The sequence below is a fragment of the Capsicum annuum genome, chromosome 2 (genome assembly GCF_002878395.1).
Source record: "Capsicum annuum cultivar UCD-10X-F1 chromosome 2, UCD10Xv1.1, whole genome shotgun sequence".
In the NCBI taxonomy this organism is placed as follows: Eukaryota; Viridiplantae; Streptophyta; class Magnoliopsida; order Solanales; family Solanaceae; genus Capsicum; species Capsicum annuum.
The window spans coordinates 144,098,620-144,124,082 of NC_061112.1; the positions used below are offsets into that span (position 1 = coordinate 144,098,620).

The window sequence follows — 25,463 nt, forward strand, 5'->3', positions numbered from 1 at the left end:
CACAAAGGATGTGGTGGATTAACCAGAGCTCTCGGTTTAAGTTTTGGGTATGGAAAAATTATTGATAGGGAGTGCTACATTTTGAATGGGGTCATATTCAGCGTAGAATTGAATTAGTCGGCTCCAATGCAGATATCAAATACCGGATAGAAAAAAACAACAACATATAGCCCATATAGCTCTCAGCCTCAGGCTGTGGGGTTTTGGCAGATCTATGCTTTTTTCTTACGTCTCTCTATTTAAAGCTAGCCTTCCTCATTCCTCAATTTCTCCAACCTTTCTTCACACGCCCCCCTTACCACCAAAATTACTACTTCATTTTCTGTCACGCCTCCTTACAAATCATTATTTTTCCCTCCAACTACAACTTCTTCTTCAATCTCTTTACCTCATATAATCACAAAAATAAATACATTACTGAAAACCGTGCGTGTTTTTACTTCGCATATTGGTGATTGATTTCTCTGTCACATCTTTCGAATCTTCCCGTACGTTTTGCATAGGTGAGCGTGTATAAGACTGTCAGAGTTCTCTGTCTTTCATTCCTTTATTATTTGGTTTACAAGTCAGTAATCAATATTCTGCTTCTTCTATTCATCTTTATACTTCAGGTAGAAAAAAAAAATTGAAATAGTTAAGTGACCATTTTGATATAGGTTTTGAGCTGCATTATCAGTCGAAATGGGGAATTGCCAAGCGGCAGAGGCAGCAACTGTGGTGATTCAACATCCAGGCAACAAAGTAGAGAGATTTTACTGGTCCTTAGCTGCACATGAAGTTATGAGTACGAATCCTGGCCATTACGTAGCCCTTGTTATCACTTCTCCAACTGAGAGAACACACAATGGTTCGCCCGTGAGGCAGCTTAAGCTTCTCCGACCCGGCGATACTTTGCTTCTTGGCCAAGTTTATCGACTCATCAGCTTCGAAGGTAAAAACAACAACAAAACAACTTCCACTAATCATGTGAATAATATCAAAGACATTTTGTAATTTCTTTTTGTTTGTGTGCTTTAATCATGATAATTTTTCTCAGATGTACTGAAAGAATTTGCTGCAAAGAAGTGTGTGAAACTTGGCAAGTTACTGAGGGAAAGTGGAGGACTTGTTCTCGATTCAAAGAAAATCTCGGTCGATCCTTCAGCAGTGAACAGCAAGCCCAGATTGATGAATGGAATCCCAGCTAAGGTAAGTAGTTTCTACAATTCCTTTTAGGTTCATTTTGATTTTGATGTGTTTTAAATTCTCAGGTCTAATAAGTCACTTTCACCCTTTTAAATATACCAACAGCCAACTGAATACAAACCTTAAAATTACTGTTCTAATTGATACTATAAGATTTTGTAATTCAAAATTTTGAAGTAAGAAATTGGCTTCCAATTTAGGATTCTGTTGTATTTGATCTATGTAGATTTGGTGATGCAAAGTAAGATTGATGAGATAAACTTACTTCAGTTGTCTTATACAGTCTATAAAGAATCTTTCCCTTCCGTAAAGTAAAAGAAAAGTTTATAAAACAGAGATGTCTTTTGTACTACCTCGGATGGTGATCTTGGGGGTTGCTTTCAAGTGTGTCTATTTTACCTAGGAAGTATGGCAAGTGAGATTATTATTGCACCTATGAGGCCATGATTATCTGAGATTTGATAGGGATTGGCATATTTGGTTGTTAGTATTATTTGTCTAACTACATTATTTTACATATTCCTAAAATAATTGTCTCTATTAATAAACAGGGGAAATAATTTGTTAGGTAACCATCCTAAAAATTGTGCCTTACTTTATTTTCTAGTAGTCAATTATTTTCTGAATATAACCTCATATTGAGGTTGTTATTAGTGCCCTTTCAAGGAATATGTATTCTGTCAATTAGGGCAATTGAACCTTAGCTATCTTTTCTTACAATTTTAGCTCAATTGAAGTAGTATAGTACTCCTGTTCCAAAGATTTTCAAATATTGTGTTCTTAAATGAGAAATATGTATTTTTTTAAAATTTTATGATCTTAAACTTGTTAATTAGAATGTTGATGTTGAAAAACTTCTTAAATATATACAGACACTTAAATTGGGACGGAAGAACTAAGTATATATTAGTGGGACAACATTAAGGTTGGAAAAGATTAAAATTATACGATACAATTATAAAGGAGAAAGGCAGGCTATAATTCTGTTTCTTTTCATTTACTTGCTTGCTTGGTTTTGCTAAATGAATAATGAAAACCATGTGCTTTGCCTTGATTATTATGGAAATGTATAGTGGAATCTCCATAAGAAGACATTAATATGTGTAATGAGACTATCTCTCTTGATCATTATAGCATGTTTTTAAGTCCACTTCCCATTTTTGCGGGCTTTATCTCTGTCGATCATAAAGGGAATCACATGGGTATTTTATATTCTTTTTGGAAGTTGGAAGAGAAGTTAAAGAATTAAACAAGAGTTTACCAGAATATCAAGTTGTTGTTAAAAGTATATAATATTCTTTATGCTGATTCATTATCAGTACAGTTTGAGATTTTCATAAATAGCGAAGAGACACTGAGTCTGATTTTTCTCCATCTCCAAGCGTTTTACTTACAGAGTGCTAATCAGAAACTGTCGTCAGTGGCATTGGCCTCTGGTTTAACGAAACGATTTTATTACTTGAATAGATTATGAAAATTAATCTTATATAAAAAGCACAAAAGCCATCTTCTCCTTTGACTTTGTTATAATATTCATGAACTTTCTAGTTTACAAGCTTAAGGAATATTGTGATGAAATTTGGGTCATTTACGACTAGGTCATATGATAAAGTAAATGAAATGGGCGCCTGACAAAGTCGTGACGAGAGAGATTCTGTTCAAAGCATAATGGCTAATTGGTCACTATCACTGATCAAGATTTTTATTAAGAGAGTTTAAATATGAAAATGTAGACACAGTAGAAGTTCAACGTGTACTTTATATATATATAAAATAATTTTAATCATATATAAAATAAATAATTTTCTATGAAACGGGTTGGGATAACTCCTTTGGTCCTACCTATCTCTACCCTAATTGGTCATTGGTAAATAGCGGGTCTGAGAAAACAGTCTCATCCAATAGAATGGCCCTTTATCCAATTGCTTTTGGTCTTTCTGCAGCAGCATCTTTAGCTCAGAATTCATGCATCTTGTGTGCACTTTTTGCAGATGGAACATGAAACTTATCAACATGGAAGTAGCAGCAGCAGCAGTGGCCAAAGAAGTGTGGGAAGACATCATGGTGGTGGGGGGCAATGGAAACCAGCCTTACAGAGTATTGCAGAGATTGGAACTTGAACTATACCCACCCACTGCACTATAAGCATTACTCCTTTGTCAATGCATACTTTCCTAGCTACGCTAAGCATTTTCCAAAATAAGAAAAGATAGCAACTCAATTGTCCCTTCCTACTGGAGTAATTAGTTTAGAAAGTTATCCACTTAATTAGTACAAAGGAGATGATTTCGCTCAAAAGAATTACATGTACTTAGCTGCTTATTTTCAAGTTTGACGTAATTGAAACAATTACTTGCTCAACATCATATATAGTGGTCTTAGCTTAGATATAATTATCATTTGTTTCCATTCGCAAAATCCTTGCAAATTATAAGCTATCAACTAGTTGGGAACTTCAAGAGTAGATTTCTTAAATGCCATTCAACTTATAGTTGATCCATTTGATTTGGTGTTGGGTCAAAAAGAGATGAACAATTAACACAATAAGTGGTCATTTTACTCTTATAACCCATTTTGATCAATTTCCCACGTCTTTTTTCTAGCTAAGTAGTTTGGAGAAATTATAGGGATTTTGATTTCAAACAACATAATTTTAGTGATTATGGAACAATCTTTCTACCTTCATAAGGTGGGGACATGGCTGCATACACATCACATCTCCATCCTCCTTGAACTCCACTTGTGATGTGAGATTATACTGTATATATTGTTATTATTGATACAATATTCCATCTAAAGAAGATTAACGGTGTGAGGCCCATCGGTCTAAGTCATCCTATTAAGGATCAAAACATCTCGCGAAGTACAACACGTAATCTATAATATTCAAAATATAGAAACGTAAATTGGGCTCTTTATTTTTCAGTTGTAACTTGTGTTGCGACAAAAACTATGAACAAATAGACATCTATTGTGCAGGTGTACTATTCTTAACAAGGTCCAAATGTAATTCAACAGTAGTATCTCAATTGGTTCCTTTACCATGACTAGATTCGTAACAGTGTACCTCTTCTTCATATTTGATGTGTAAATTGTTAAATAACGGACCAAATAATCTTACACACCCGCTTACTTACTTGTATTTTCGCCACAACCTACCATGACCATAAAGATGACCCAAATCACCCGCTTGCAGTATCAACTTCAATTACTTCTCTAAATTATTCTTCGATCAGTTTCTGAATAATTGAATTATGGGTTGGTAGAGCTGGTTCCAACTGCAATATCCAAAAAATGGTTTGCCAATTCTGTTCGAGTATCGTGAAATGTAATTCCATTCTTTGATCTCTCTTCCATACAAAATTGAAGAAAATAAGGTAATTGAAAGATCGGATGTTTTCATGGAGTTCTAAAGTTGGTTTTGGCCCCGGAGATATTCCTATTTAACATTAAATATGTATTGATTTACACTGCTAAAGTTTGGAGCTAGCTAGTGTTGTTTTACTTTTGAATTATATATGAACCCATTTGTGTCCCAATCAAGTGTTCTTAATATGTATGCTCTAGGTAGTAGCTAGGCCAAATAGAAGGTGAAGTTACAGGAAATAGTATTTGCCTTTTCTACTTTGAACCATGCTCTAGATAGTACGCTTGCTGAGATGATCCAATGGCGTGCTTTCTTTTCTCTTAGAATCAAGGTTTGCTCTTAACATTTGATTGTATTTCTGAATCCCAGCTTGCTTCTGTACCTCGTGAGAGTACTGAAGTTCTTTGTCAACTTTCACAAATTAGATAGATTACAATTTCTCGTTTTCTATTGAGCTTCTTTTGGCAATACAATGCAGTATTTCGGGTCCAGTGTTTCCTAGGTCACATAGTTTTATGCCGATCAATTCCTCTGACTTGATTGTTTGCCATCTTTCTGTTGAATAAATAGGTTGATTTCAAGAAAATGGTGTTAAAAGTTATTTTGACCTTTAGACAATATTAGGTATTCTAATTTGATTGTTTTATTCATGTTAGAGCAATATTTGATTTACACCTGCAATATAGTTGGCCTCGAACAGCAGTTAAATCTCCATAGCTGTTCATATTTGATAAAGAAGGTGAGACGGCATGCTTTTATTCCCAAGTTCTAGTACATGTTATTGAGATGTAAAAGCTTTTTGTACCAGCAATGGTATCATTGCCTAATACACGAAGACTCGTTCAGGAACTACGGATACCTATTGAGATTATTTGTGCACTACGACCTGAGATTGAGCTCGCCTGAAAGTATCCTGCAGCAGACCTACAACACCCCAATCACTGCCTATTACCTCCCGGCTCTAAACTTCTAGGCCACAGCCGAAATCTCATAGAAATGCAAGGAATCTCTTGAGCGAAGTCCTTCTGAAGTTCGAAAGTCAGAAGACTGGAGTTATTAAGTTAGAGGGGAGCTAGTACAAGAAAACTATCTTAGAGCCTCTTCACTTCCTAAGTCCCCGGGATCTACCAAATTAGTATCGTTAGATTTAGCACAGACAGTAGGCAGAGACTAGATGAGTGTTTTTCTTCTGTTTGGGCATATTATGAGATATTAAGAAATTTTGGACATAGGTGTATTGGTGGGGTTGCCTTCATTTTGTTACATCCAATAACAGTGTCAAATAACAGAGGAAAAAGAATAAAAGAAACTTTATTTCATGTGCATACTTGTGCATCAGTTTTAGGATTTGGGAATATAAGGTTTTGGAACCAAGTACAAATCATTCTTCCTTCCTGCTATTGCCCCAAAAGTCTCTGTCATGTCAAGGTCATTTGCTTCCATTCCATCAGGGAGTTTCCAGTCAAAATGAAAGAGTAGTTTGGCAAGTGGAAGTTCAACATTCGCAATTCCAAATATTGTCCCTGGACATATCCTTCTGCCAGCTCCAAATGGGATGTACTCAAGATTAGTCCCTATGAAATCAAAAGCTGAATCTTGGAATCTTTCTGGTTCAAAGCATTCAGCATTTTTCCAGTGCTCTGGATGTCTATCTATTGCCCATGCATTGATGATGACTTTGGTTTTCGCAGGTATCTCATAGCCACCGATTTCACACTTTTCGTTAGCTTCTCTTGGTAGTAACAATGGTAAAGGTGGATGCATTCGTAGCGTCTCTTTGATAACCAATTTCATATAATCTAGCTTTTGAATTTCCGATTCTGTGATTTTACTTTTCCCTTCAAAAACCTTTCTTACCTCAGCTTGTGCTTTTTCCATCACTAGTGGATTCTTCATCATTTCTGAAATAGCCCACTCTAACACTGTGGATGATGTGTCAGTTCCTCCTATGAACATTTCCTGAATGTGTACAGCCATATGACAAACTTTTAGTTCAAATAAATTGAGTGGATGTTAGCCAGCAGTTATTTATAATCTGGCAAGATGATAAAACATCTTCGTTATGCGATTTGGCACATCAATACTATAGTTTCGACATATCAAGCATTCACTATGATAAATAGGCAACATATTGATTTGGTACATCAATACGATAATTATGCCCTATCAAGCATCCAATTGCAAAGTACTGAAGTCCTCGCGAATGAATATGAGCATATGTTTTTGTGCCATCGAGTTTATGTTTTTTGTGATTGAGATTAATTCTTAAGTCGAAAAACAATAATATGATGTTCCAAAAAATGTTTTGCAACCTAAAATACCTAAGAACTATCCACAGTTCCATTTCTCCATTAATGGGATACATAACTAGTCCCCCTGCTTGATTTTTGAAAAGGGAGGGGCCTTAAGGTTGGAAGAGCTTACCAAAATGACAGATTTGAGAGTGTTTCTTGAGATGGGAATTTCTAGATCACCACTTTCTTGAACCCTAAGTAGAATATCAACCAAATCTTCTTTATGCAACACGTTACTGCTCATCTCTCTCCTATTAGCCTTATGCTCTTCTATTATATCCTCGAGGATCTTATCAACCTTTTGGCGTACTTTCTCAAGTGCAGGCCTCACTCCACTTAATGAGTGGAAAATTTTGAAGGAAGGAAATAAATCTGGTATGTCAAAACCCCCTGATAGCTTTGTAATTATTTTCATAGCTGCGATAAACTCACCTTTGTGTGTGCATTTCTTACCAAAGGCTGCCCTTGCAGTTATGTTATTCGTCATCGAGAAGATGATTTTACTGATATCAATAGGAACTTGTGGTGGTGTCGAGGAAATTGCTTCAATAAGATTCTCTACTTCCTCTTTCCTGATCGACTCAAATGATTGAACACGCTTTGCACTTAGAAGCTCCGAGACACATACTTTTCTAAGCTGTCTCCAGTTAGCCCCATAAGGAGAGAAAGAGAGACTGGGGCTGTTGTTGCTCAGAATCTCCAAAGAAAGAAGTTGTGGCCTATTTGCAAAGATTAAGTCATGAGTCTTCAATACTTCTTTTGCTACTTGTGGTGATGATACAATAAGAGCAGAAACTTCACCGAGTTGTAGGTGCATCACGGGGCCATATTTCTTTGCCAAATTCTTGAATGTATGGTGGGGTAATGAACTAGATAACTGGTGCAAGTTCCCAATAAGTGGAAGCTTTCTAGGACCTGGAGGCAGTTTATTCTGAATCTTGGATCTCTTCAATAGCTTCGCGGCTATCGTTGCAAAGAGAAGGAAGGCAATAAGCATAGGAAAGGTGGAGTATTGCATCTCCATTACCATAGCAGAAGATCCAAGATCAGTGATGATTGAATCCTTTTTGTTAATTCTTAATCAAGTTCTGTTTCTTTATTTTCTTTTTTTCTCCATGCAATGAGAACTTCTGATTGGACAAGTTTCATCTATTAATATATCACAAAAATAAACAATGGCCTGAATACGCCATCATCTCTTTATTTTATTTGCAATGATTGTGCCTTTCTGCCGTTCACAGGTGTGGACCAGAGCTTATTAAACATAATAGTATAAATATTTTTGTCCTTTTTAACAAGGAGCACTGCAACTTGTAGTAGTTAATTGTTTTGATTTTAGTTTGTTAAATGGCTTACAGAGATAAGAAATTGATGAATTTTTGTAATGATTAATGCTAGAGAAGACCTTTCGAATCTCATTGGCTTTCTTCGTAACTTCAGGGAGGGAACAAAGCAGTTCATATTTTAGCAACATAAGCAAGCAATACAGCAACCGCTGACCTAATTGTATTTTTCTTAACATTTGCTTGAAGGTAAATGGACAAGTGCAGTATAAAGAAAAAGTCTCTCCTAGTACATGATTTTCTTTCTTGCTAGTGGCTTGCACTAAAATTGTGCCCAACCCCATCCATGTTATACCTGCTTGTTCAATCACAATCTCAAACACGACAGTCTAGATTAATTTGAATTTATTCTGAGTAAGACCCAATTCACAAGTAAGCTGGGATTGTGACTTTCAAGCTAGTAATAGTTTAATGGGATAATAATACGCAAAACACGCTTAATTTTGGTCTGATTTGCATTGCAACTTTTAATCGCTTAACTGTTATCTTTATTGTCTATTGCCAATTTGCCATCCCCTCATCACTTTAGTAGGTGGGCATGGAAAATGGTTTCACCTCTTGTTGGTAGGTGGCAGCAAAGAAATCCGGGAAAAAGAGTCTTCCCACGTGCTTTTTTACTTTTAACAATTTAAGTATTACTTTTATAATTAAAAATATTCTTAGTGTAAATAATTTCTTTAGAAAAAAATAAATAAATTTATCATGTTTTTTTTATTTGAAGGATAAATTTTAAAAAAAAATTCAACACATTTTAAATATTAATAAATAATCCAACAACTCACTTAATGAAGGTAGGAAGTAGTCATATATACATCAAGAAATGTTCTAAAGCACAAATTTTAATTGTATTTATTTTATTTACTTTTTGAAATTTAAATAGTCTTAAATTGAAATCAGAGGGAGTATTTATTTATTTCAACATCACACGTTTGTTGTTACTTATTTCTTATTTTTCCACATTTTTTTGATGTTGTAGAATATGTTAAAATAGAGCTGCCGGCAACCAAAATTATTAAAAATGAACCTTTTTTGAACAAATGCACCCGTACACCGTGGCGAGTCGTTAGTTTACCGCTACAAATTCTTCAACGCCACCCCATTCAGCTGGCAGCACCACCCCTCCGCCGCCAAAATCCCCCTTCACCATCGGAGTTCGCCGTGCATTTGCTTGCCAAAAATCCTACTTCATTATGCCCGCTTTGTGTGGCATCAATAGTTGGACTCTTCCAGCTCGAAATTGTTTACAGAGGGGATTAACTGGTTCTAATTCGCTAAAGTTTTTACCTTTACAAGTTAATTGTGGGAAAAGATTGTGGGGTAGGAGATTGAGGTGTAAGGTTTTGGGGGAAACGGACGATGTGGGTTTTGAAGTGAGTAGTGCTATTAAAGACGATCTATTTGTTGGGTTTTTTAGAGAAGCATGGCCGTATTTTCTTGCGCATAGAGGAAGCACGTTTGTTGTGTTGATCTCAGCGGAAATTGTTGATAGCCCTCATTTGGATCATCTTCTCATGGCATGTTCCTTTCTTTTTTCTTGTTCCTTGATTTCATTTTAATTTTCGAATGTTTTGTCTATCGGAAACAGCCTATCTACCTTCCGAGGTAAGGTATGCATACACTTTACGTTCACCAAGCCCCACTTGGGGGGTTCGAATGGGTATGTTATTGTTTGTAAGGTGTTGTCTGTTGGTTTTACATAATCTGTTTTTGCTAAATTTATTGCAGGACATTTCCCTCCTTCATGGTCTGGGAATCAAATTTGTTCTTGTACCAGGAACTCATGTTCAGATTGACCGACTTTTGTCTGAAAGGGGTGAGTGATATTCTGATGTATTCCATTTATTATTATTATTTAATTTATTTTGATGTTTCTTGTTTATGACCGGTGGCAATGGTTTTTTCTCTATTTCTGATACTGATAGCAGATATTTGTAAGTATTACTGTTCGAAACAAATATGTTATTCCCTGCTGCTGATAGTTTTGCCATCATGTAGGTATCTTATATATTGGAACTTGTGATTTCTACATTGAAGGTTCTATTTTGTTAGAAATTTTGGTTTTCATTCTATAATTGTCTTAGATTGATTTTCGTTTACTAAAGATTCTAGTAAAGTAGTGTTGATTAGGAAAAGTATGATCAATTATGTATGCGCTTCTGTTTCTCCTTAAGACAATGGTGTATGCGTCATTTGTATTTAAGAATAGCTAAAAGTCGTAAAGGAATTATGCAGATTTCATGCTTAACGCCTTCTACTTTTATTTGTGACTACTATATCCATTTCTTTTTTTGAGAAAGAACTTTGCTTTTGTTCTAGACACAAATGTTATTTATCTTCTTACTCGAATATTCTATGAAGCAGGTGAATTTATTATTTCTTTTTAACAGGAAGTGAGGCAAAGTATGTAGGCCGCTACAGAATTACAGACCCTGATTCACTCGAGGCAGCTATGGATACATCTGGAAGAATTCGTCTTATAATAGAGGCAAAGTTGTCACCTGGCCCTTCATTGACTGGTGTCCGCCGGCACGGAGAAAATAGTCGCTGGCATGATAGTGTTGGTGTTGCCGGTGGTAATTTTCTAGCAGCGAAGGTGCAAATCTGACACCCGCTGCCTGTTCTTCTGCTCATGTTTGCTTACGTTCCAAATCTACATAAAGTGCCACCTAGTCGCTTTACTAGATGTATAATCATTTTGGGGTTTAAGTTTTATGATATGTCTTCCACTGCAATGGTGATTCATTTCAATTTGCTGGCAGAAAAGAGGAGTTGTCGAAGGAATCGATTATGCTTCAACTGGTGAAGTAAAGAAGATAGATGTTTCTCGAATTCGTGAGAGTCTCGATCAGGATTCCATAGTACTATTGAGCAATCTTGGTTATTCCAGCTCTGGAGAAGTATTAAACTGCAAGTATGCTATATAACTTTTGATAGGTATTTTGTTGTTTTGCATAAACTGATGCTGCATCATGTTAAACTAATTTATTACCAGCGAATGATAAATGCACTTCAGGCAGCTAGATACTAAAGCTATGCTTCTGGCATCTCTGTCAATCAAACTCATATTTGACATATTTGTGCTACCCTGAATTATTCAAAATTGTGTTCTTACTGTGTAACTGTTTGACAAGTACTCAATGGAATTTGTGAAACTCGTTCACTTTTAGAAAGCAATTTCTAGTTTTTCAGGCTAAATAGTTTTCAGTTTAGACACTTGTTCTGTGTTCATGCAACTGTAGTTTCTCTTCCCTTTTTTATTTTGCTTTGAGTTGTTAAGACTGATGATATGACCTAATTCAAAATTGAAGCACATACGAAGTTGCGACAGCTTGTGCCTTGGCTCTAGGAGCAGAAAAATTAATTTGTATCATGGATGGCCCAATTCTTGATGAGTCTAGCCGACTCATTCGCTTCTTAACTCTTCAAGATGCTGATATGCTGGTACGCAGACGAGCTGAGCAAAGTGAGATTGCTGCTAATTATGTAAAAGCTGTTAGTCAGGAGGACTTCAATCATTTAGGTTACAATGGTTCCAATGGATCACTCCCTTCCCAAAATGGCAATGTTTTTAGCCAAAGGTACAATCCCACATTTCAGAATGGCATTGGATTTGACAATGGAAATGGGCTTTGGTCTAGTGAACAAGGTTTTGCAATTGGAGGACAAGAGAAACTAAGCCGGTCAAATGGTTATCTCTCAGAATTAGCTGCGGCTGCTTTTGTGTGCCGAGTAAGTTCCCTAATTAGAATTAGGTTGTTGAATTATCTTTTTACGATGCTTGGTCTTCCTAATTGTAACATGTTACTGGTGAATCTAGTAGATAATAAGGAAGTTTTCAGATTCTCTTGTAAACTAGCATCTCTTTGTTACTATTAATTTTCTTATGATAAGCCTTTTTGCAGTTGAGATATGTGTGTTTCATTAATAGACAACTCTTTATTTTTACGCTAATGTTAGACATTGTGCAGTTCATTTTAGATATCCGCTTGTTCCCAGTGTTCTTCCATCTCAAGTGCTTTATGTGGAAATTTTCATTATCAAGAATATTGTCACCTCACTTGTAGTGTGATATCTAATCTAGTCGAAACTCATTCAAATAATATATTCCCATTTCCATCAGGGAGGTGTTCAAAGAGTGCACCTGTTGGATGGCACTATTGGTGGAGTTTTACTAAAGGAATTGTTCCAAAGAGATGGAGTTGGGACGATGGTTGCTAGGTATGAATATTCTGAAGATTTAGTTGTGATTACTATTTCAATATTTGTTAATTTTCAATTTCCAAATGGATCATTATCTGAATAAGCTGATCAGATAGACTCTGGGGTATGTCCGACCATTTGACTCAGAATAATCCTCCTTTGCTTTTATGCTTAAAATACAAGGATTGGAAGCATAGCGGGAATGTTGAATAACCATGTTATTACTTGGTTCAGTTTCTCTGTCGGAAAAAAAATCTCATGCAACTTAAAATATCAGATAACCTAATGTACAGTACAGATATTAGAAGTCGTCAATGAAATTCAGAAGTTATTGAGAAATTTAACCAGCTATATGTCTTGGGTTAGTTTAAGCATCCTATTTTTTAGTGCTTAAAGTAACATGGGTTGGAAGCTTATCAGAAATATATAATTATTGTGCCATTGTTCAACCCAATTTGTGGACACCTATACTTCATAGTTATCATAAATTTCTATACAACTTAAAAATCAGGTCGCCAGATATACAGCCATATAGGATATTTGAAGTCATCAATAAGTAGATCATCTTGCCAAAATAAACTTTAACCTCCTTTTACCTATGATCTGCACTATATTAGAAAATGCACGACCAGTGAGAACCAGGATGTTATCACGACTTTTAATATCAATACTTCCAAAAGTTCCAGAGTACTTCTTACAACAGAAGTTCCCGATGCAAATGAGGGACTAGGTCACCTAATAATTAGAATGGTCATTTTTTCTCTGGACAAATCATTATGTTAATCTTTGGGCATACCTAGTTATGCTTGCGTTTATCCCATCAGCTAACACGCGCATGAATCTGTGGCTCAGCGATCTTTATGAAGGAGCACGGATGGCCAGGGTATCGGATATTCCTGGAATAAAGGAGTTGTTACAACCGCTAGAAGAGTCTGGAACATTGATCAGAAGAACTGACGAAGAGGTGACACCTGATGTTTGTCATTACTCAGGTTTATCTAGTCAGCTTCTGTTATATCTTTGTTGGCTTATGTTTTTAACCATAATATTTCATTGTTTAACGTGTTCTAGCTGGTGAAAGCACTGCCCTCATTCGTTATTGTGGAGAGAGAGGGCCATATTATAGCTTGTGCAGCTCTCTTTCCTTACTTTGAAGAAAAATGCGGGGAGGTTGCTGCTATTGCTGTTTCTCCTGACTGTCGTGGCCAAGGACAGGGAGACAAGTTACTTGGTATGGTGACTCTTTTCTCATATCAGAACCATTTATTCTTCCATATTGAAGGCATATGAGCAGCTTCAAGGATATTTTAGTTATCCTATTTAAATCCATATTGGAATTACAAGCACATTAGCAAGAGACTAGTGTGAGTGGTTATATGGGTTTCCTTAAGAGCCTCTAAATACCTGGATAAACCTGTAACAATAAGGAAGTCACTTTTAAGTGGGTATACTTGTTGGTTTTCCATGTATCCTTGTATGTTTTGATAATCTAATGAAGAGACAGTGAACAAATCCAAGTGTTATCATCTTCCCGTATTATGGATGAATCAGATTCTTCAAAATATCTTTTATCTGTCTTCAGATCTTCTGTCCTTCCAGGAATGCCATTTCTTTTCTCAGATCTAATATCTTGATTTTTGTATATCTTAATAAATCAGTCCAATTTTAGAGGAAGAAAACCAATAGATGATTAAAAATCTAGTGCTACAGACGGATATACTTGAATTTGGTAACTGTTTGGTTTGTAGTAATACATTGAACCGACAATCCGACATCCATAAGTCATAGATACATACTTATGCCATTTAGGTAAAAGATTACGTCATATGTTGAGAAGTAATTATTTTATATCCTACTTCATCGCTAGACTAGCATAGTGTCCATATGTTAAACAATAAACAGTATTTACTACTTATATCTACCAAGAGACAATGTTGTCAGCTGTTTAGCTTATATTGCTGAGCTTGTTACCATATTTACCAATAACTTTATATTCCAAACTTTTGCAGATTATATTGAAAAGAAGGCGTCTTCCCTTGGATTACAAATGCTCTTCCTACTAACAACTCGCACAGCTGATTGGTATTCTTCTCTCACCTTTCTACCTTTTATTCCCATGCCATTTCACTAGTTTACTGATAGAGGCATCAGTGTCAATGTGTCATAAATTCTACTTCCAATTGAGCAAGTCAATATAATTTGTCCAGGTTGAGGTATGGACTGACTTAACTAATTGGCAATTGCCCAAGGACAGCTTAGAGTAATGTAAATAACAAAAACTTGTGATATTACTGAATTTGAGTATGCTTGAATTCTTAACAAGAAGAAAAATAGGTCGAAAGATCATCACAGGCACTTTTGATAAGACAGACATCTGCCTAAAAGAACAATGTTTCTATTGCTTTTGACGTACTACACATAATTATCTGGATGTACTCTACTGGTATTGATTTAGGATGCATGGACACTTTAAACAGGGTAACGTAAGTGTTAGGCACCTACAAGATTTGTAGTTGCGATACTTGGACAATGAGTATTTCTTCAATAAATGAACGTTGGATAAATCATATTCACCTTCCTCAACTTTAGTATATGTGGAAAACCACCTTAATTCTTTGAACTAGTCTACAATGTGCCGATGTTTTATTGATGCCATGATCACCATTTTTTAATGTTTGATCATTCAATTGTTCTATGTCCACATTTGCTTAAAATTAACTGGACACCAAGAGAGATTCTGATTAAACTCTGTTTTGGTATATATATCTTTATTAGGATTATAGTTAATAGATATTTTACGCTGATTGAATGAAATGGAGATATCTCGTATCTTTCAAGTTGCAACGCAAGATGTTGACCCAATATAAATGACTTATTACTTCTTGAATAAAGATGTAGAGAGAACATAGGTGATCTGCTGATTCAATATTCATTTTTGTTTGTCACAGGTTTGTGAGGCGTGGCTTTTCCGAATGTTCCATTGATCATATACCAGAGCAAAGAAGGAAAAAGATCAATCTCGCCCGTAGATCGAAGTATTACATGAAGAAGCTGCTACCCGATAAGAGTGGTATACGTATCGATTGCACCTTCGCATAGGAATTGAAGGTTTTTCATCTGTCTGTGTACTGGCGCAGACACGAGCTCATATTTAGTGAAGTGGACAATCCTTGCATCCAATATAGTCTAGTGGTACGGGCGTCTCACACCAAAGGGGTTTCTCCCTTCCTTTCCATGATTCCCAATGTAACTGGAAAAATAAATTTGAAACTGGCAATCTTTGTTCGCTCTGCAATGGTGGCGCGACAGAATAATAGGAGGCTAGCTTGAGAAGCAACCAATTGTTCCTGACAACTGAAAATCTTTGCTGTTACTGGCTACTATTTAATCCTGAAGGGGAGTACGATGGGCTTGGGAGTGGGCATGGAATAAAATTTTGATGTATACGTATGCTACTTAGTCTCAAGTTTATCTCAATATTTGGACAGCCCTTGTTTTATTTTCTGTTGTGTAATGACTGGCTTATCGTATGCCAAATGCCTCGAGTTTAATAGTACGGAATCCCATTTAAGCTCTAAATTTTGGCTCGTATTGATTTCTGACGAATAATTAATAAGTTTTGGAGCTTTCCTTCAGTTCATTGGGCACTCGAAGGCTTCAATAATACAAGACCAGTTCGGATAGCTAGATATTCACAAACTTGGGATATTCTTCCCTTATTCCTCAGGGAAAGTATAATCTTGACTGCATCATACACTTGGTAAGAAATTTGTCTTGGACACTCCATTGCATACACCAACTTTTGAAGAAGAAACAAGTCTAGAAGTACTTTGACACACCACAATGTCCTACTAACCTCCAATAACCACTACAGAGTAGGATCAGGTATAACACCCGGAAATTGCCTCATAAAGGTTTTAAAATATACCATGTACTTGTGGATTTTTCATAAGTTTGATTTATTAAATCCTTCAAGGAGGTAATCCACGGTAACTTCAAAAAAAGGTAAAGAAGAAAGAATGCAAGGCATTGGGGCAGAACATCCACAAGCACTTGAATTGCAGTAGAAAAATTATTCTGCTGTCTTGGGAGGTCCCTTCCATTTGAAGTTGTCCGCATACGACTTGATCTGCCAAAAACAGAGGCAGTTTATAAAGAAGGTTAAACATGGATGGCCAAAGCAGATCGGACGAGATAACAAATAACTAAAGGTCACTGGGTTAGGTTCTTGTTAAGGTGTGTGTACATATGCTATCCTTTGATCCAGTCAATCATTAAATCAAAAAAACTTTTAAAGCGCTTGTAGTCTAAACATTTTATTCAATTCCTATGGGACAGCATTACATCAAACTAGAAAGTTTGTTGCCTTTGTATATCTGCAGATATAGGAGCTTGAGAATTATGTGAAATCAGGAAAGCAATCTAGCTCCTAAACCAGTAAGGGTGGCCCTAAAAAAATCATAAGGTGATTGTATCCCTCATAAAACACCTTATGTACTACTACTTCCTGTACGTGTGTGCAGACAGCTACTTGAATTCCTAACAAACAAAGGAACATGAGTTCTCACAATCCAAGAGAAAATAAAACAGACTAGATGTCTAAATCAGAGTTGTGGTTTAGGCTAACCTTTAACAATGGTGTGTGGCGCTTCTTAACCTGCAGACAAAAGAAAAAAGACAGGAATACCGCATAAGTATCTTGTTGAAGCCAAACACGAAAGGTTATTCTGTTTATTTCTCAGGATAAACCAAAAAAATGTTTAGATTAAAATAGTGGGTTCATTTGGTTGGGAACAAGTTATCCCGGGATTAGCTATCCCCGGATTATTTATCTCACCACATATATGAGATAACTTATCTCATCACTAAAGCATAAATGGTGAGCTAAATAATCCCTTGACTAACTAATACCTCCAACCAAACATGGAATAAAATAATCCTACATTTTATCCTGGGACTATTATAACTTATACCTCACACAAAACGACCCTAATAGCTAATGCAAGGCTCTGTGATAAAGCTAAAGGACGCTGCAAAATCTTGAAATTACATCTGAGCTTCTAGTTTTCTTGCTAGTGATGTGAAGCTTTTGTTGTTTGTCTATCTGTTAGACATACTGAGACTTGTCTCAACTTGTCAATATTCTAATACCAAATTGAAGGCATGAATAGGCAAAAGAGTTTTTCAGAGGTGCCAAAACCAAAAATGTCATACTAATCCATGCCTTTCCCTAACATGGAATATTTCAAGAACCTGTTCATAATTGAACAGAGAGTCAAAGAGCTTTTAGGAGGTGTCAAAACCTATAATCCCAGACTAATTCAAATATTCCCAGACATGGGATATCTAGAGACCTTTGCTTATAATCATGCAACAGGGAAGGGGACAATCTCCATTCAGTCCCCACCTTGGCCCATGCTTCTAGCAAGTTTCTTCTGTTAATTTCCAGAATACTTGGGAGACGATGGATCCAACAAAGGTCACTAAGCTACCAAAAAACGCAATAGAAGTATAGTTTAAGGAACTCTATGATGTACCGTATATTCCCAGCCATGCTTTTCAGCAAATGCTTTTGCAGCTTCTTCACTCTCAAAACAAAGTGCTGAATCACCAACATTGGCATATGGATCCCCTGTGGATGTCCACCCCATCAATGGATTCTCCCATCTACATGAAGAAAGAAACATTTATCACCATTTACATAAAACTTGGCAATATAGATTCAAAAAAAATAGTTTGATCTGCATAGAGTAAGTACACAACTTTAAGGTTCTTTCTCTAATGAAGCTTAAAGTTAATCAAGAATTGATATTTACAGCATAGTAAGAACTCTGAAATCCTATTAGAAATTTCTTTTGTGAAATCATACTAGTAATTTCTTTTGTGAACCCGGACAGGTTTGGCCAAGTCAAAAACCAACCCATGACAAAACACAGTAATCAATCACCGAACTACCTGTTGTGGCCAAACTTCATAGTTAAATTTGTATCTTTCAGGTTTTCTCTGTTTCTTCTTGTTTACTTCGGGGGGAGGATAAGGTAGATGAGTTTGTATATTGTAATTACTGTACAAAGTGTTGCTGAATTTTGTGCTGGCTAAAAATAGACTAATATTGGTGAACCATGCTAACTTCTTAATACTGAAAAGAAAAGGAAGATATACAGAAACATACTTCTGGGTTGACATGAAATTGATTTTCCATTTACCAACTTTTCCAGACCCCTGTTGACTAGCAGTCCGAGCAGGTGAGAAAATCACAACCTGATGAGCAAACATGATTAACTACCGAAAAGGGCACAGTGCATAAGATCTAATCCACTAACTGAGCAATTTTTCACGTGAAGGGGCAGAAAATATATGTACTAAAAGAAAGATCAGGATCATTTGGCACCTTTAAACACCAAAAGAAATTTGAGAATACAGGAGTCAAATATAAGAAATTGATCCTGATATTTACTAGGGGCCTGATTTAATAGTGCAGTCACTGTCATAGTGAGTCAGAAAAAACGAAAAATATAAACAAGCAAATATGAAAGAGAGGGAAAGCACATGCACATGAAAGGCAAAATTTGGAATAGATCAAAATATAGACAGAAACATAGAGAGAAAGAATGTGTGAATTCATCGAGAGAGCACCACCCCATGAAAATACTACTACATTTTCTAAATAATTTTCTTTCTTAAGATAGAAATTACTAATTCTCAATTATTCATTTTTCACATTATTAGCTTCAAAAGATAAGTTCAATCTCTAGGTCAACCAATTTTAAATAGTTCTTTGTCTCATAATCAAGTTCGAGACAATCAAATGCAATCTATAAAACTACTTAACTAAATTTGTGCAGAAACGGATGAAAGAACTCCGTGGAGCAAAAGTTTGCATTAACCCAAGCTGGGCCTGATATTACGGCATACTCAATTCAAGCTCTAGAAGGTCCAAGCTCAACTTAATACTTAGTAAGCAGAATTTACTCCTTAACATGAAAACTTAGAACTTTTTACTTCTCACAAGCATCAAAGAAGTTATTCTCTCTTCCGTGAGTGCAAGAAAGGGAACCAAAACTAAAAATATATTTTTAGTCTTTGGATTGAAGTCAAAATAAATTGCCAAAGGCACAAATGAGAAGCAATCAATCAAACTATCAAATAAACTACACCAATCCCAACTCAAATTAATACCATCTATATGAATCCTCCATATTCATTCACCAAATCATTTTTTTTTAATAATCGTAGTGTCCGGACCAGCCTGCGCACACTTTGAAGCAAATCATTTGCTAACCCTAAATGATAGAATCCATGGATCTACTATAGAAGCCCTAATAAATTGGTAACCTAAAATGACCTGGAAAAGAATAGATAAAAGCGAAGAGGAATAAGAGAAAGACAATTATACCCTTCGTCGGAGATGTTCATCAGGAATACCGGAGACCATACCGATCTCACCGGGCTTTATTTCCACCAAAGCGTCAGAAGCAAATTGTCTGCATATGGGCGTAAGAGAAGATCGCCAGGCGGCGGCCTGAGGGGAATGCGTCGCTATTCGTCGGAGAGAGCTTGCCATTTTTCCCTGAGATGATACAATCCCAGCTCAAGTGACGGTGATGTGGCGTTTGCCTTATAAATTCACGCATATATTGGAAGACATAGGTGTTTTTTTTTTTTAATCATATGATATTATGATGTGATGTGTTTGGGACAAGGTAAAAGGAGAAATAATTTTCTACTATTTTTATAAATTTGTTTTTAAGTTTTATGTGTTTTTAATAAGAAAGTTTCATGTTTACATACACTAATTATTTTTAAAAATAATAAATATTGATTAATAAATATAAAAAATTTAATCAAAAGCATAATGATAATCTAATATTGTGAATTTTTTTTGAGTAAATACATAATTACCCCTGATCTTGTCTGAGATTTGTGAAAGACACCTAAACTTTAACTTCGACTTATTACTCCACGATTATTCTTTATTTCGTTGTAAACACACCATTTTGACCCTCTGCGTGTATACATGCGCCACAGGCACGTGAAAGAGCTTGAATTTGACTTTTTGACCAATTAAAAGCTGTCATGTGTAAAATAATTTAATATATAATTTATATTCTTTTTTTTTAAATAATATTTATTTATTTTTTAAAATTATCCATCCTCCCTCTCCGCCCTCGTCCAACCCACCCACTCTTTCTTCTTCAACTCAATTCAAAGCTTCCATTGAAGCTTTTTTTTTTTTAAAAATCATTCATTAGAGCTCCATTTTACAACTAAATCATATCATTTAACTATCCATCATTTCTTCTTCAACACAATATCTTCTTCAACACTATTAAAGCTCTTCAACACAATGTCACCATTAAAGTTCCTCCATTGAAGCTTTTTTTTTTTAAATCATATCATTAAAGCTCAATTTTTCAGTTAAATCATATCATTTAACTATCTTTAAAACTCAATTCAATCATAAATTATTTTTTGAATTGATTTGAAAAAAAAATGGACGGGGAGAGAGAATGGTGACGGAGGGGGGTTGGGGTGTTTGGGGGAGATGCTGATGGGGTGGGGGTGTTGGATGGGGGTGGGGGTGCTGAATGGGGGTGGGGTGGGGTGTTAAATTAAATAAAAAGTAAAATTTTATTAAAAAAATAAAAAAATATATATAAATTAAACGTATTTGACACGTGGCAGCACTTGATTGGCGCGTGTATTCCACTCTCCTTGTTGTGACTGATATTCAGCGAAAAATGGTGTGTTTGCAACAAATTAAGTAAGAATCATGGGGTTATGGGTCGAATTCAAAGTTTAGGTGTCTTTTTGAAAATCTCGGCCAACATCACTAGGGTAATTATGTATTTGCTCTTTTTTTTTTTTAGTAAACAAGAAATGCATTAAGAAAAGATAATTACAAAGGAACTAGTCCGGTTCAATAGCAAAAAAATTGTGGCTATGCCCACGAGAAGGTATGGGACCTTTCTTAGATGGGTAGTTCCAACTACATCCGCCCAAATATTTCGGGCTACAAAGGGGGATACAAAAACACTACAAAAACTAAGATCTGCCTTCTGATACACCTAAATTACAACTCTCGTAAGAAAGTGTAAGCGGTCGTTGTCAAATATAAAACCCAACTAGGTTGGGTGTCAAATCCCACAGGGAATACTGTGCTCACTAAGTATTGTAATCATTACTGGACTGTTGATCAGAGGTTCCTGAATATGGGGGGTTTTGATTTGTAACTTATAAAGTAATTAATTATAACAAGAGTATTCCAACGAATGATTCTCTTTGCAATTAGTAATTTAATGAGATTAAACAAACCAGGGCTATGGTTACCAAAATGCTAGCACAACTAGGGTTGTGAATCACTTAAGAGTTCCAATTAGCAAATTCAATTGCAAGAAGGGTTGAATCCTATTCTTTATCCCTTAGTTTCTCAACCTAAGTGGATAGATTATCCTCTAATTCTCTCAAACTCAAAGGATACATTGTTCTTTCAACCACTTTCTCGTGTAAGCTAATCCTATTAAGGAATTTGCTATTAATCCATAGGTTAAAGCCCTTAAAATTCACGTAAACACTTCCTTTTTCCCAACAAACACTTTCCTTTTAGACAAGTGATATTCTTGGGCTCACTTCTCAAGTTTGCAACCAAGAAAAGTCATTAACTTGAAGAAATTTATACAATATCAGTTATTCATGGAACTCAATTTGATTCACAACCCATAAATGCTTTTCATATTAAGGATCCCATAACCCTAGTTATGGAAACTTAGCCACAAGATTCCATAAACGAAGAAGAAATAATTCTTGTATTATTCATAAATAGATTTAGAACTCACTTACAAAAATCTCAAGAATTAGTTCTTGAATCTTCAATAAAAGATTGAATGATTAACTTCCCCAAAGATATGCTTCAATCCCCAAAGTACTAGGTTACAGAAAAATTCTATAGATGTAAAACTTATAAAAGATAAAAGCCACCCTGCTAACCCTAAAATTTAGTATTTATATGTTCCCAGGTAAAAAGGAATTTAAAATTTAAAATCAGAAAAATCGCGTCCAAGTCGACGGCTAAAGTGGTGGTCCGTCAAAAGTCTGACACCATTTGGTCCGTCACTGAGTTCTTCAGAAGAGTGGTTTCTGGATAAGGCCTGACGGTCTACCATTTGGTTCGTCACTGAGTCCTTCAGAAGAGTGGTTTCTGGATAAGGCCTGACGGTCCAACTGGTGGTCCATCGCAAGACTGACGGTCTACCATTTGGTCCGTTACTAAGTCCTTCGGGAGGCCATATTCTGATTAAGCCTGACGATCCACCTGGTGGTCCGTCGCAAGACTGATGGTCCACCATTTTGATCGTCAAATTCCCTTTTTTGCTACTTTTTTCAAGTTTCTTTTGTGGTTCACTCCTTTCCCTAAAACACTAAAAAGACTCATTAAATACCACTTTGGTTGCTTGAAAACATACAATTTTCCCAAGAAGATGGTGCTAAATATACCATCAAAAGCCGGAACATCAACACCCTTAACTTAAGATAATTGCTTGTCCTCAAGCAACTCAGCACCTAATTGCGAACATGAACAATGCAATGACCTGCAACCAACCACTGAAACATTTTGATGCAACTATTCACTCATCATTTCACTCATATAAATTTAACACATCAGGGTCTACACCCGGTATTGATCATAATTCAGCACACAAACATGGATGTTACATCCCACAGAGAACAACAAAACTCAGTGAAACTCCAGTTGCTCACAACAATGAAATCCACCACTCATCACATGATGTGGATGCAATATAAACTCTTACACTCATCAAAGAAGTTACAGGCATAGTCCAAAATACCCATAGGCTTGACCTATCCATACGACACCTCTTCAAGGTCGACTCGCTAGGATTAAACAGGTGTTTTCAAGGCATCTAATGAGGCTTCAGGTTAGGTAAGGATATGCTTTTGGATAAAGTGACTCATTAAGACTTAACTCTCCTTGCCTTGGTATTTTTGTAGCCCAGATCAGCTTATTACTACTTCCAATAACAGGCTCTTCTTTAGACATAACCCCCTCCCCCCCCTCTTTTTTTTAGGGAAGAAGACAAGCATCAACCACCCTCAACTTATGCTGATGCATTCAGTTAAGGTGCACAATATCTTTGAATTGATCAGGGCCAAAAGCTTTTAGATTAAAATTTACACTCACTTTCCATTTGACATTTGCACCTTGACAAAAGTCACCCTCAACTTAGGTGGTTTACCTAAGTTAAAGTGCACAATACCCCATTATTGGGCGAAGGCCAGAGTAGGATGCTAACGCCTTACGGAGAGTAAATAAAAGTTATTAAAATTTTAAAAAAAAGGGTCCTAAAGGCAGAAGACAGGTTTAAATGAGATAAAAATCTTTTTGGCGGGGTTATTTATTTAGGCTAAGAAGGCTAAAAGTACAAGGAGGCCTGTTATCCTATCCTATTGAATCCACTAGAAAACCATATCAATGACTCAGGCAAGTTCTAGGCATTAGACTATGCAAGAACTAAAGGTAAATCCTCACACCCACAGACAACTAAGCTAAACTTCTTCTGCAACTCTTAGAATGTTCATCACATGATTCATGCACTTCTTACAGAATAATGCCAAATGCAAATTTACTGAAGGTTATGTACACATATTTTCATGAATAAAGTAAATAATTGCATACACATGCTCATAGTCTTATGCCAACATCATTCATTATCCATATTTACATCGAAGTACTGAAACAGAAACATTTTATAGATAATCATTAAATATGGATATTTACATCACAAGCTGTAGAATTTGAAATACAATAATAAAAACACCCTAGACATGCCGCTTCTACTAGATAGCATATGATTGGATTCAGAATATCAGCAACAATATCCAACCATGATGTAAATACACCCATCCCCACATAAAAAGATATGCATTATCCTCAAAGCAATAAAATACAACATGGTTAGATTGGGATATTTACTTTGCCTCCTATTCCTCTGAGGCATCTGTCAGGTGGGATGAGGTTCCTACATCCTCCCGCGGAGCAATGTTGACCCCTATGGCGGTAGGAGCACTCACAAGTTTACCCTCTACAATTGAGGGATCGTTTCCCGAACTAAACCTGCACTTCGCCCCCTGCTGGGGCAGCACTAGTAGAGACTCCTACCGTTTCATTTTCTACTTCTCTTTGCTTCCTTTCAGCTTCTTTCTTTGACTTATTTAGCTCTTTTTAGGTTATGTTGTTCTAACTCCTCAGGTGACATTGCTTCTCTCTTTCTCCTTTTTTCTTCTTTCCTTGTTGCTTTTTCATCCATTTGCTGCTTGTTTTTGTCCTTTACAGGTCTACCCATCAGATCCAGAATACCTTCATCATCATCACTTATCGCTAACAACAGGTCAAATGCTGGAGGCTGTGATTCTTTCCCCTTTAACTCTGCTATGTTAGCCTTTGCCTGCTCGAACTCTGCCAAGAGCTTGGCAAGATCAGAGAGAGACAGTGAATCTAGCCTTTTGTTGATGCGGGCTTCCATATTATTGTAACACCCCAATTTTCTAAATTGAAATGCTACATGGTGCTCATGACCCCAAAGGACCACAAGCTAACCTATGACTGATATCTATACCTGTAAACTGTATAATATCTCATAAAATATATGGAAACATGAACTGTAAGGCCTTAAGGTTCAATACTGATACATATTTGAAAAATATGGTATAACAATACCAAAAAGGAACATAAATACTGAAGTCTGAACATCTAATCTAACATCTAGTCTGAAAGCCTCTAACTGAACTGAATAAGGAGTTGATGGGACATGTCCCCAACTAACTCCAACTACTGAAATAAACTGAAAATTGAAATAGACATGAAATCATCATGTCCTCAAAGGATGAGGACTTATGTCTAACTCTGACTACTGATCCTGGAATCTACTACTGATTTGGAGCTCATGCCTCTGAACCTATGGTGTAATATAAGAGAAAGCATCATAGCGCAAATACGTCAGTACGACGTACTGAGTATACGAAATAGGTAGGCTAAATGCAAAGGGTTATAAGCAT

General features: G+C 36.1%; 4 protein-coding genes across 4 annotated transcripts; 2 read left to right on the forward strand and 2 right to left on the reverse strand.

The window, feature by feature from the left end:
- Positions 1 to 3,551, forward strand: LOC107861376. The gene is made up of 4 exons (XM_016706715.2): positions 1 to 503; positions 657 to 931; positions 1,037 to 1,188; positions 3,177 to 3,551. Exons 2-4 carry the CDS (start codon positions 682 to 684, stop codon positions 3,303 to 3,305), a joined length of 531 nt encoding a protein of 176 aa, XP_016562201.1. The 5' UTR covers positions 1 to 503; positions 657 to 681; the 3' UTR covers positions 3,306 to 3,551.
- A 2,287-nt stretch (positions 3,552 to 5,838) lies between these two features.
- Positions 5,839 to 8,674, reverse strand: LOC107860177 (desmethyl-deoxy-podophyllotoxin synthase). The gene is made up of 2 exons (XM_016705448.2): positions 6,977 to 8,674; positions 5,839 to 6,511 (listed from the first exon to the last, which is right to left on the reverse strand). The coding sequence occupies exons 1-2, from the start codon at positions 7,874 to 7,876 to the stop codon at positions 5,894 to 5,896; spliced, it is 1,518 nt and encodes a 505-aa protein (XP_016560934.1). The 5' UTR covers positions 7,877 to 8,674; the 3' UTR covers positions 5,839 to 5,893.
- Positions 8,675 to 9,072: 398 nt separating this feature from the next.
- On the forward strand, positions 9,073 to 15,968 carry LOC107860178 (probable amino-acid acetyltransferase NAGS1, chloroplastic). Its single transcript, XM_016705449.2, has 10 exons — positions 9,073 to 9,703; positions 9,915 to 10,002; positions 10,577 to 10,782; positions 10,949 to 11,100; positions 11,498 to 11,918; positions 12,310 to 12,407; positions 13,242 to 13,353; positions 13,461 to 13,620; positions 14,399 to 14,471; positions 15,338 to 15,968. The coding sequence occupies exons 1-10, from the start codon at positions 9,380 to 9,382 to the stop codon at positions 15,486 to 15,488; spliced, it is 1,785 nt and encodes a 594-aa protein (XP_016560935.1). The 5' UTR covers positions 9,073 to 9,379; the 3' UTR covers positions 15,489 to 15,968.
- A 178-nt stretch (positions 15,969 to 16,146) lies between these two features.
- Positions 16,147 to 20,112, reverse strand: LOC107860179 (NADH dehydrogenase [ubiquinone] iron-sulfur protein 4, mitochondrial). The gene is made up of 5 exons (XM_016705451.2): positions 19,786 to 20,112; positions 18,562 to 18,650; positions 17,927 to 18,056; positions 17,017 to 17,046; positions 16,147 to 16,518 (listed from the first exon to the last, which is right to left on the reverse strand). Exons 1-5 carry the CDS (start codon positions 19,951 to 19,953, stop codon positions 16,462 to 16,464), a joined length of 474 nt encoding a protein of 157 aa, XP_016560937.1. The 5' UTR covers positions 19,954 to 20,112; the 3' UTR covers positions 16,147 to 16,461.
- Between the last annotated feature and the right edge of the window lie 5,351 nt (positions 20,113 to 25,463).

What these genes read in the sequence shown, in the direction of transcription:
- LOC107860177 (XM_016705448.2), bottom strand. Translation starts at nt 7,876, where the DNA reads ATGGTAATGGAGATGCAATACTCCACCTTTCCTATGCTTATTGCCTTC. An exon ending in CTCTCAAATCTGTCATTTTG is followed by an intron (nt 6,512 to 6,976) that starts GTAAGCTCTTCC and finishes GTACACATTCAG; the next exon opens with GAAATGTTCATAGGAGGAAC.
- LOC107861376 (XM_016706715.2), top strand. Translation starts at nt 682, where the DNA reads ATGGGGAATTGCCAAGCGGCAGAGGCAGCAACTGTGGTGATTCAACAT. An exon ending in TCGACTCATCAGCTTCGAAG is followed by an intron (nt 932 to 1,036) that starts GTAAAAACAACA and finishes AATTTTTCTCAG; the next exon opens with ATGTACTGAAAGAATTTGCT. An exon ending in TGAATGGAATCCCAGCTAAG is followed by an intron (nt 1,189 to 3,176) that starts GTAAGTAGTTTC and finishes CACTTTTTGCAG; the next exon opens with ATGGAACATGAAACTTATCA.
- LOC107860178 (XM_016705449.2), top strand. Translation starts at nt 9,380, where the DNA reads ATGCCCGCTTTGTGTGGCATCAATAGTTGGACTCTTCCAGCTCGAAAT. An exon ending in ATTTGGATCATCTTCTCATG is followed by an intron (nt 9,704 to 9,914) that starts GCATGTTCCTTT and finishes AATTTATTGCAG; the next exon opens with GACATTTCCCTCCTTCATGG. An exon ending in TCAGAAGAACTGACGAAGAG is followed by an intron (nt 13,354 to 13,460) that starts GTGACACCTGAT and finishes AACGTGTTCTAG; the next exon opens with CTGGTGAAAGCACTGCCCTC.
- LOC107860179 (XM_016705451.2), bottom strand. Translation starts at nt 19,953, where the DNA reads ATGGCAAGCTCTCTCCGACGAATAGCGACGCATTCCCCTCAGGCCGCC. An exon ending in ATGAACATCTCCGACGAAGG is followed by an intron (nt 18,651 to 19,785) that starts GTATAATTGTCT and finishes TTTGCTCATCAG; the next exon opens with GTTGTGATTTTCTCACCTGC. An exon ending in AATTTCATGTCAACCCAGAA is followed by an intron (nt 18,057 to 18,561) that starts GTATGTTTCTGT and finishes TTCTTCATGTAG; the next exon opens with ATGGGAGAATCCATTGATGG.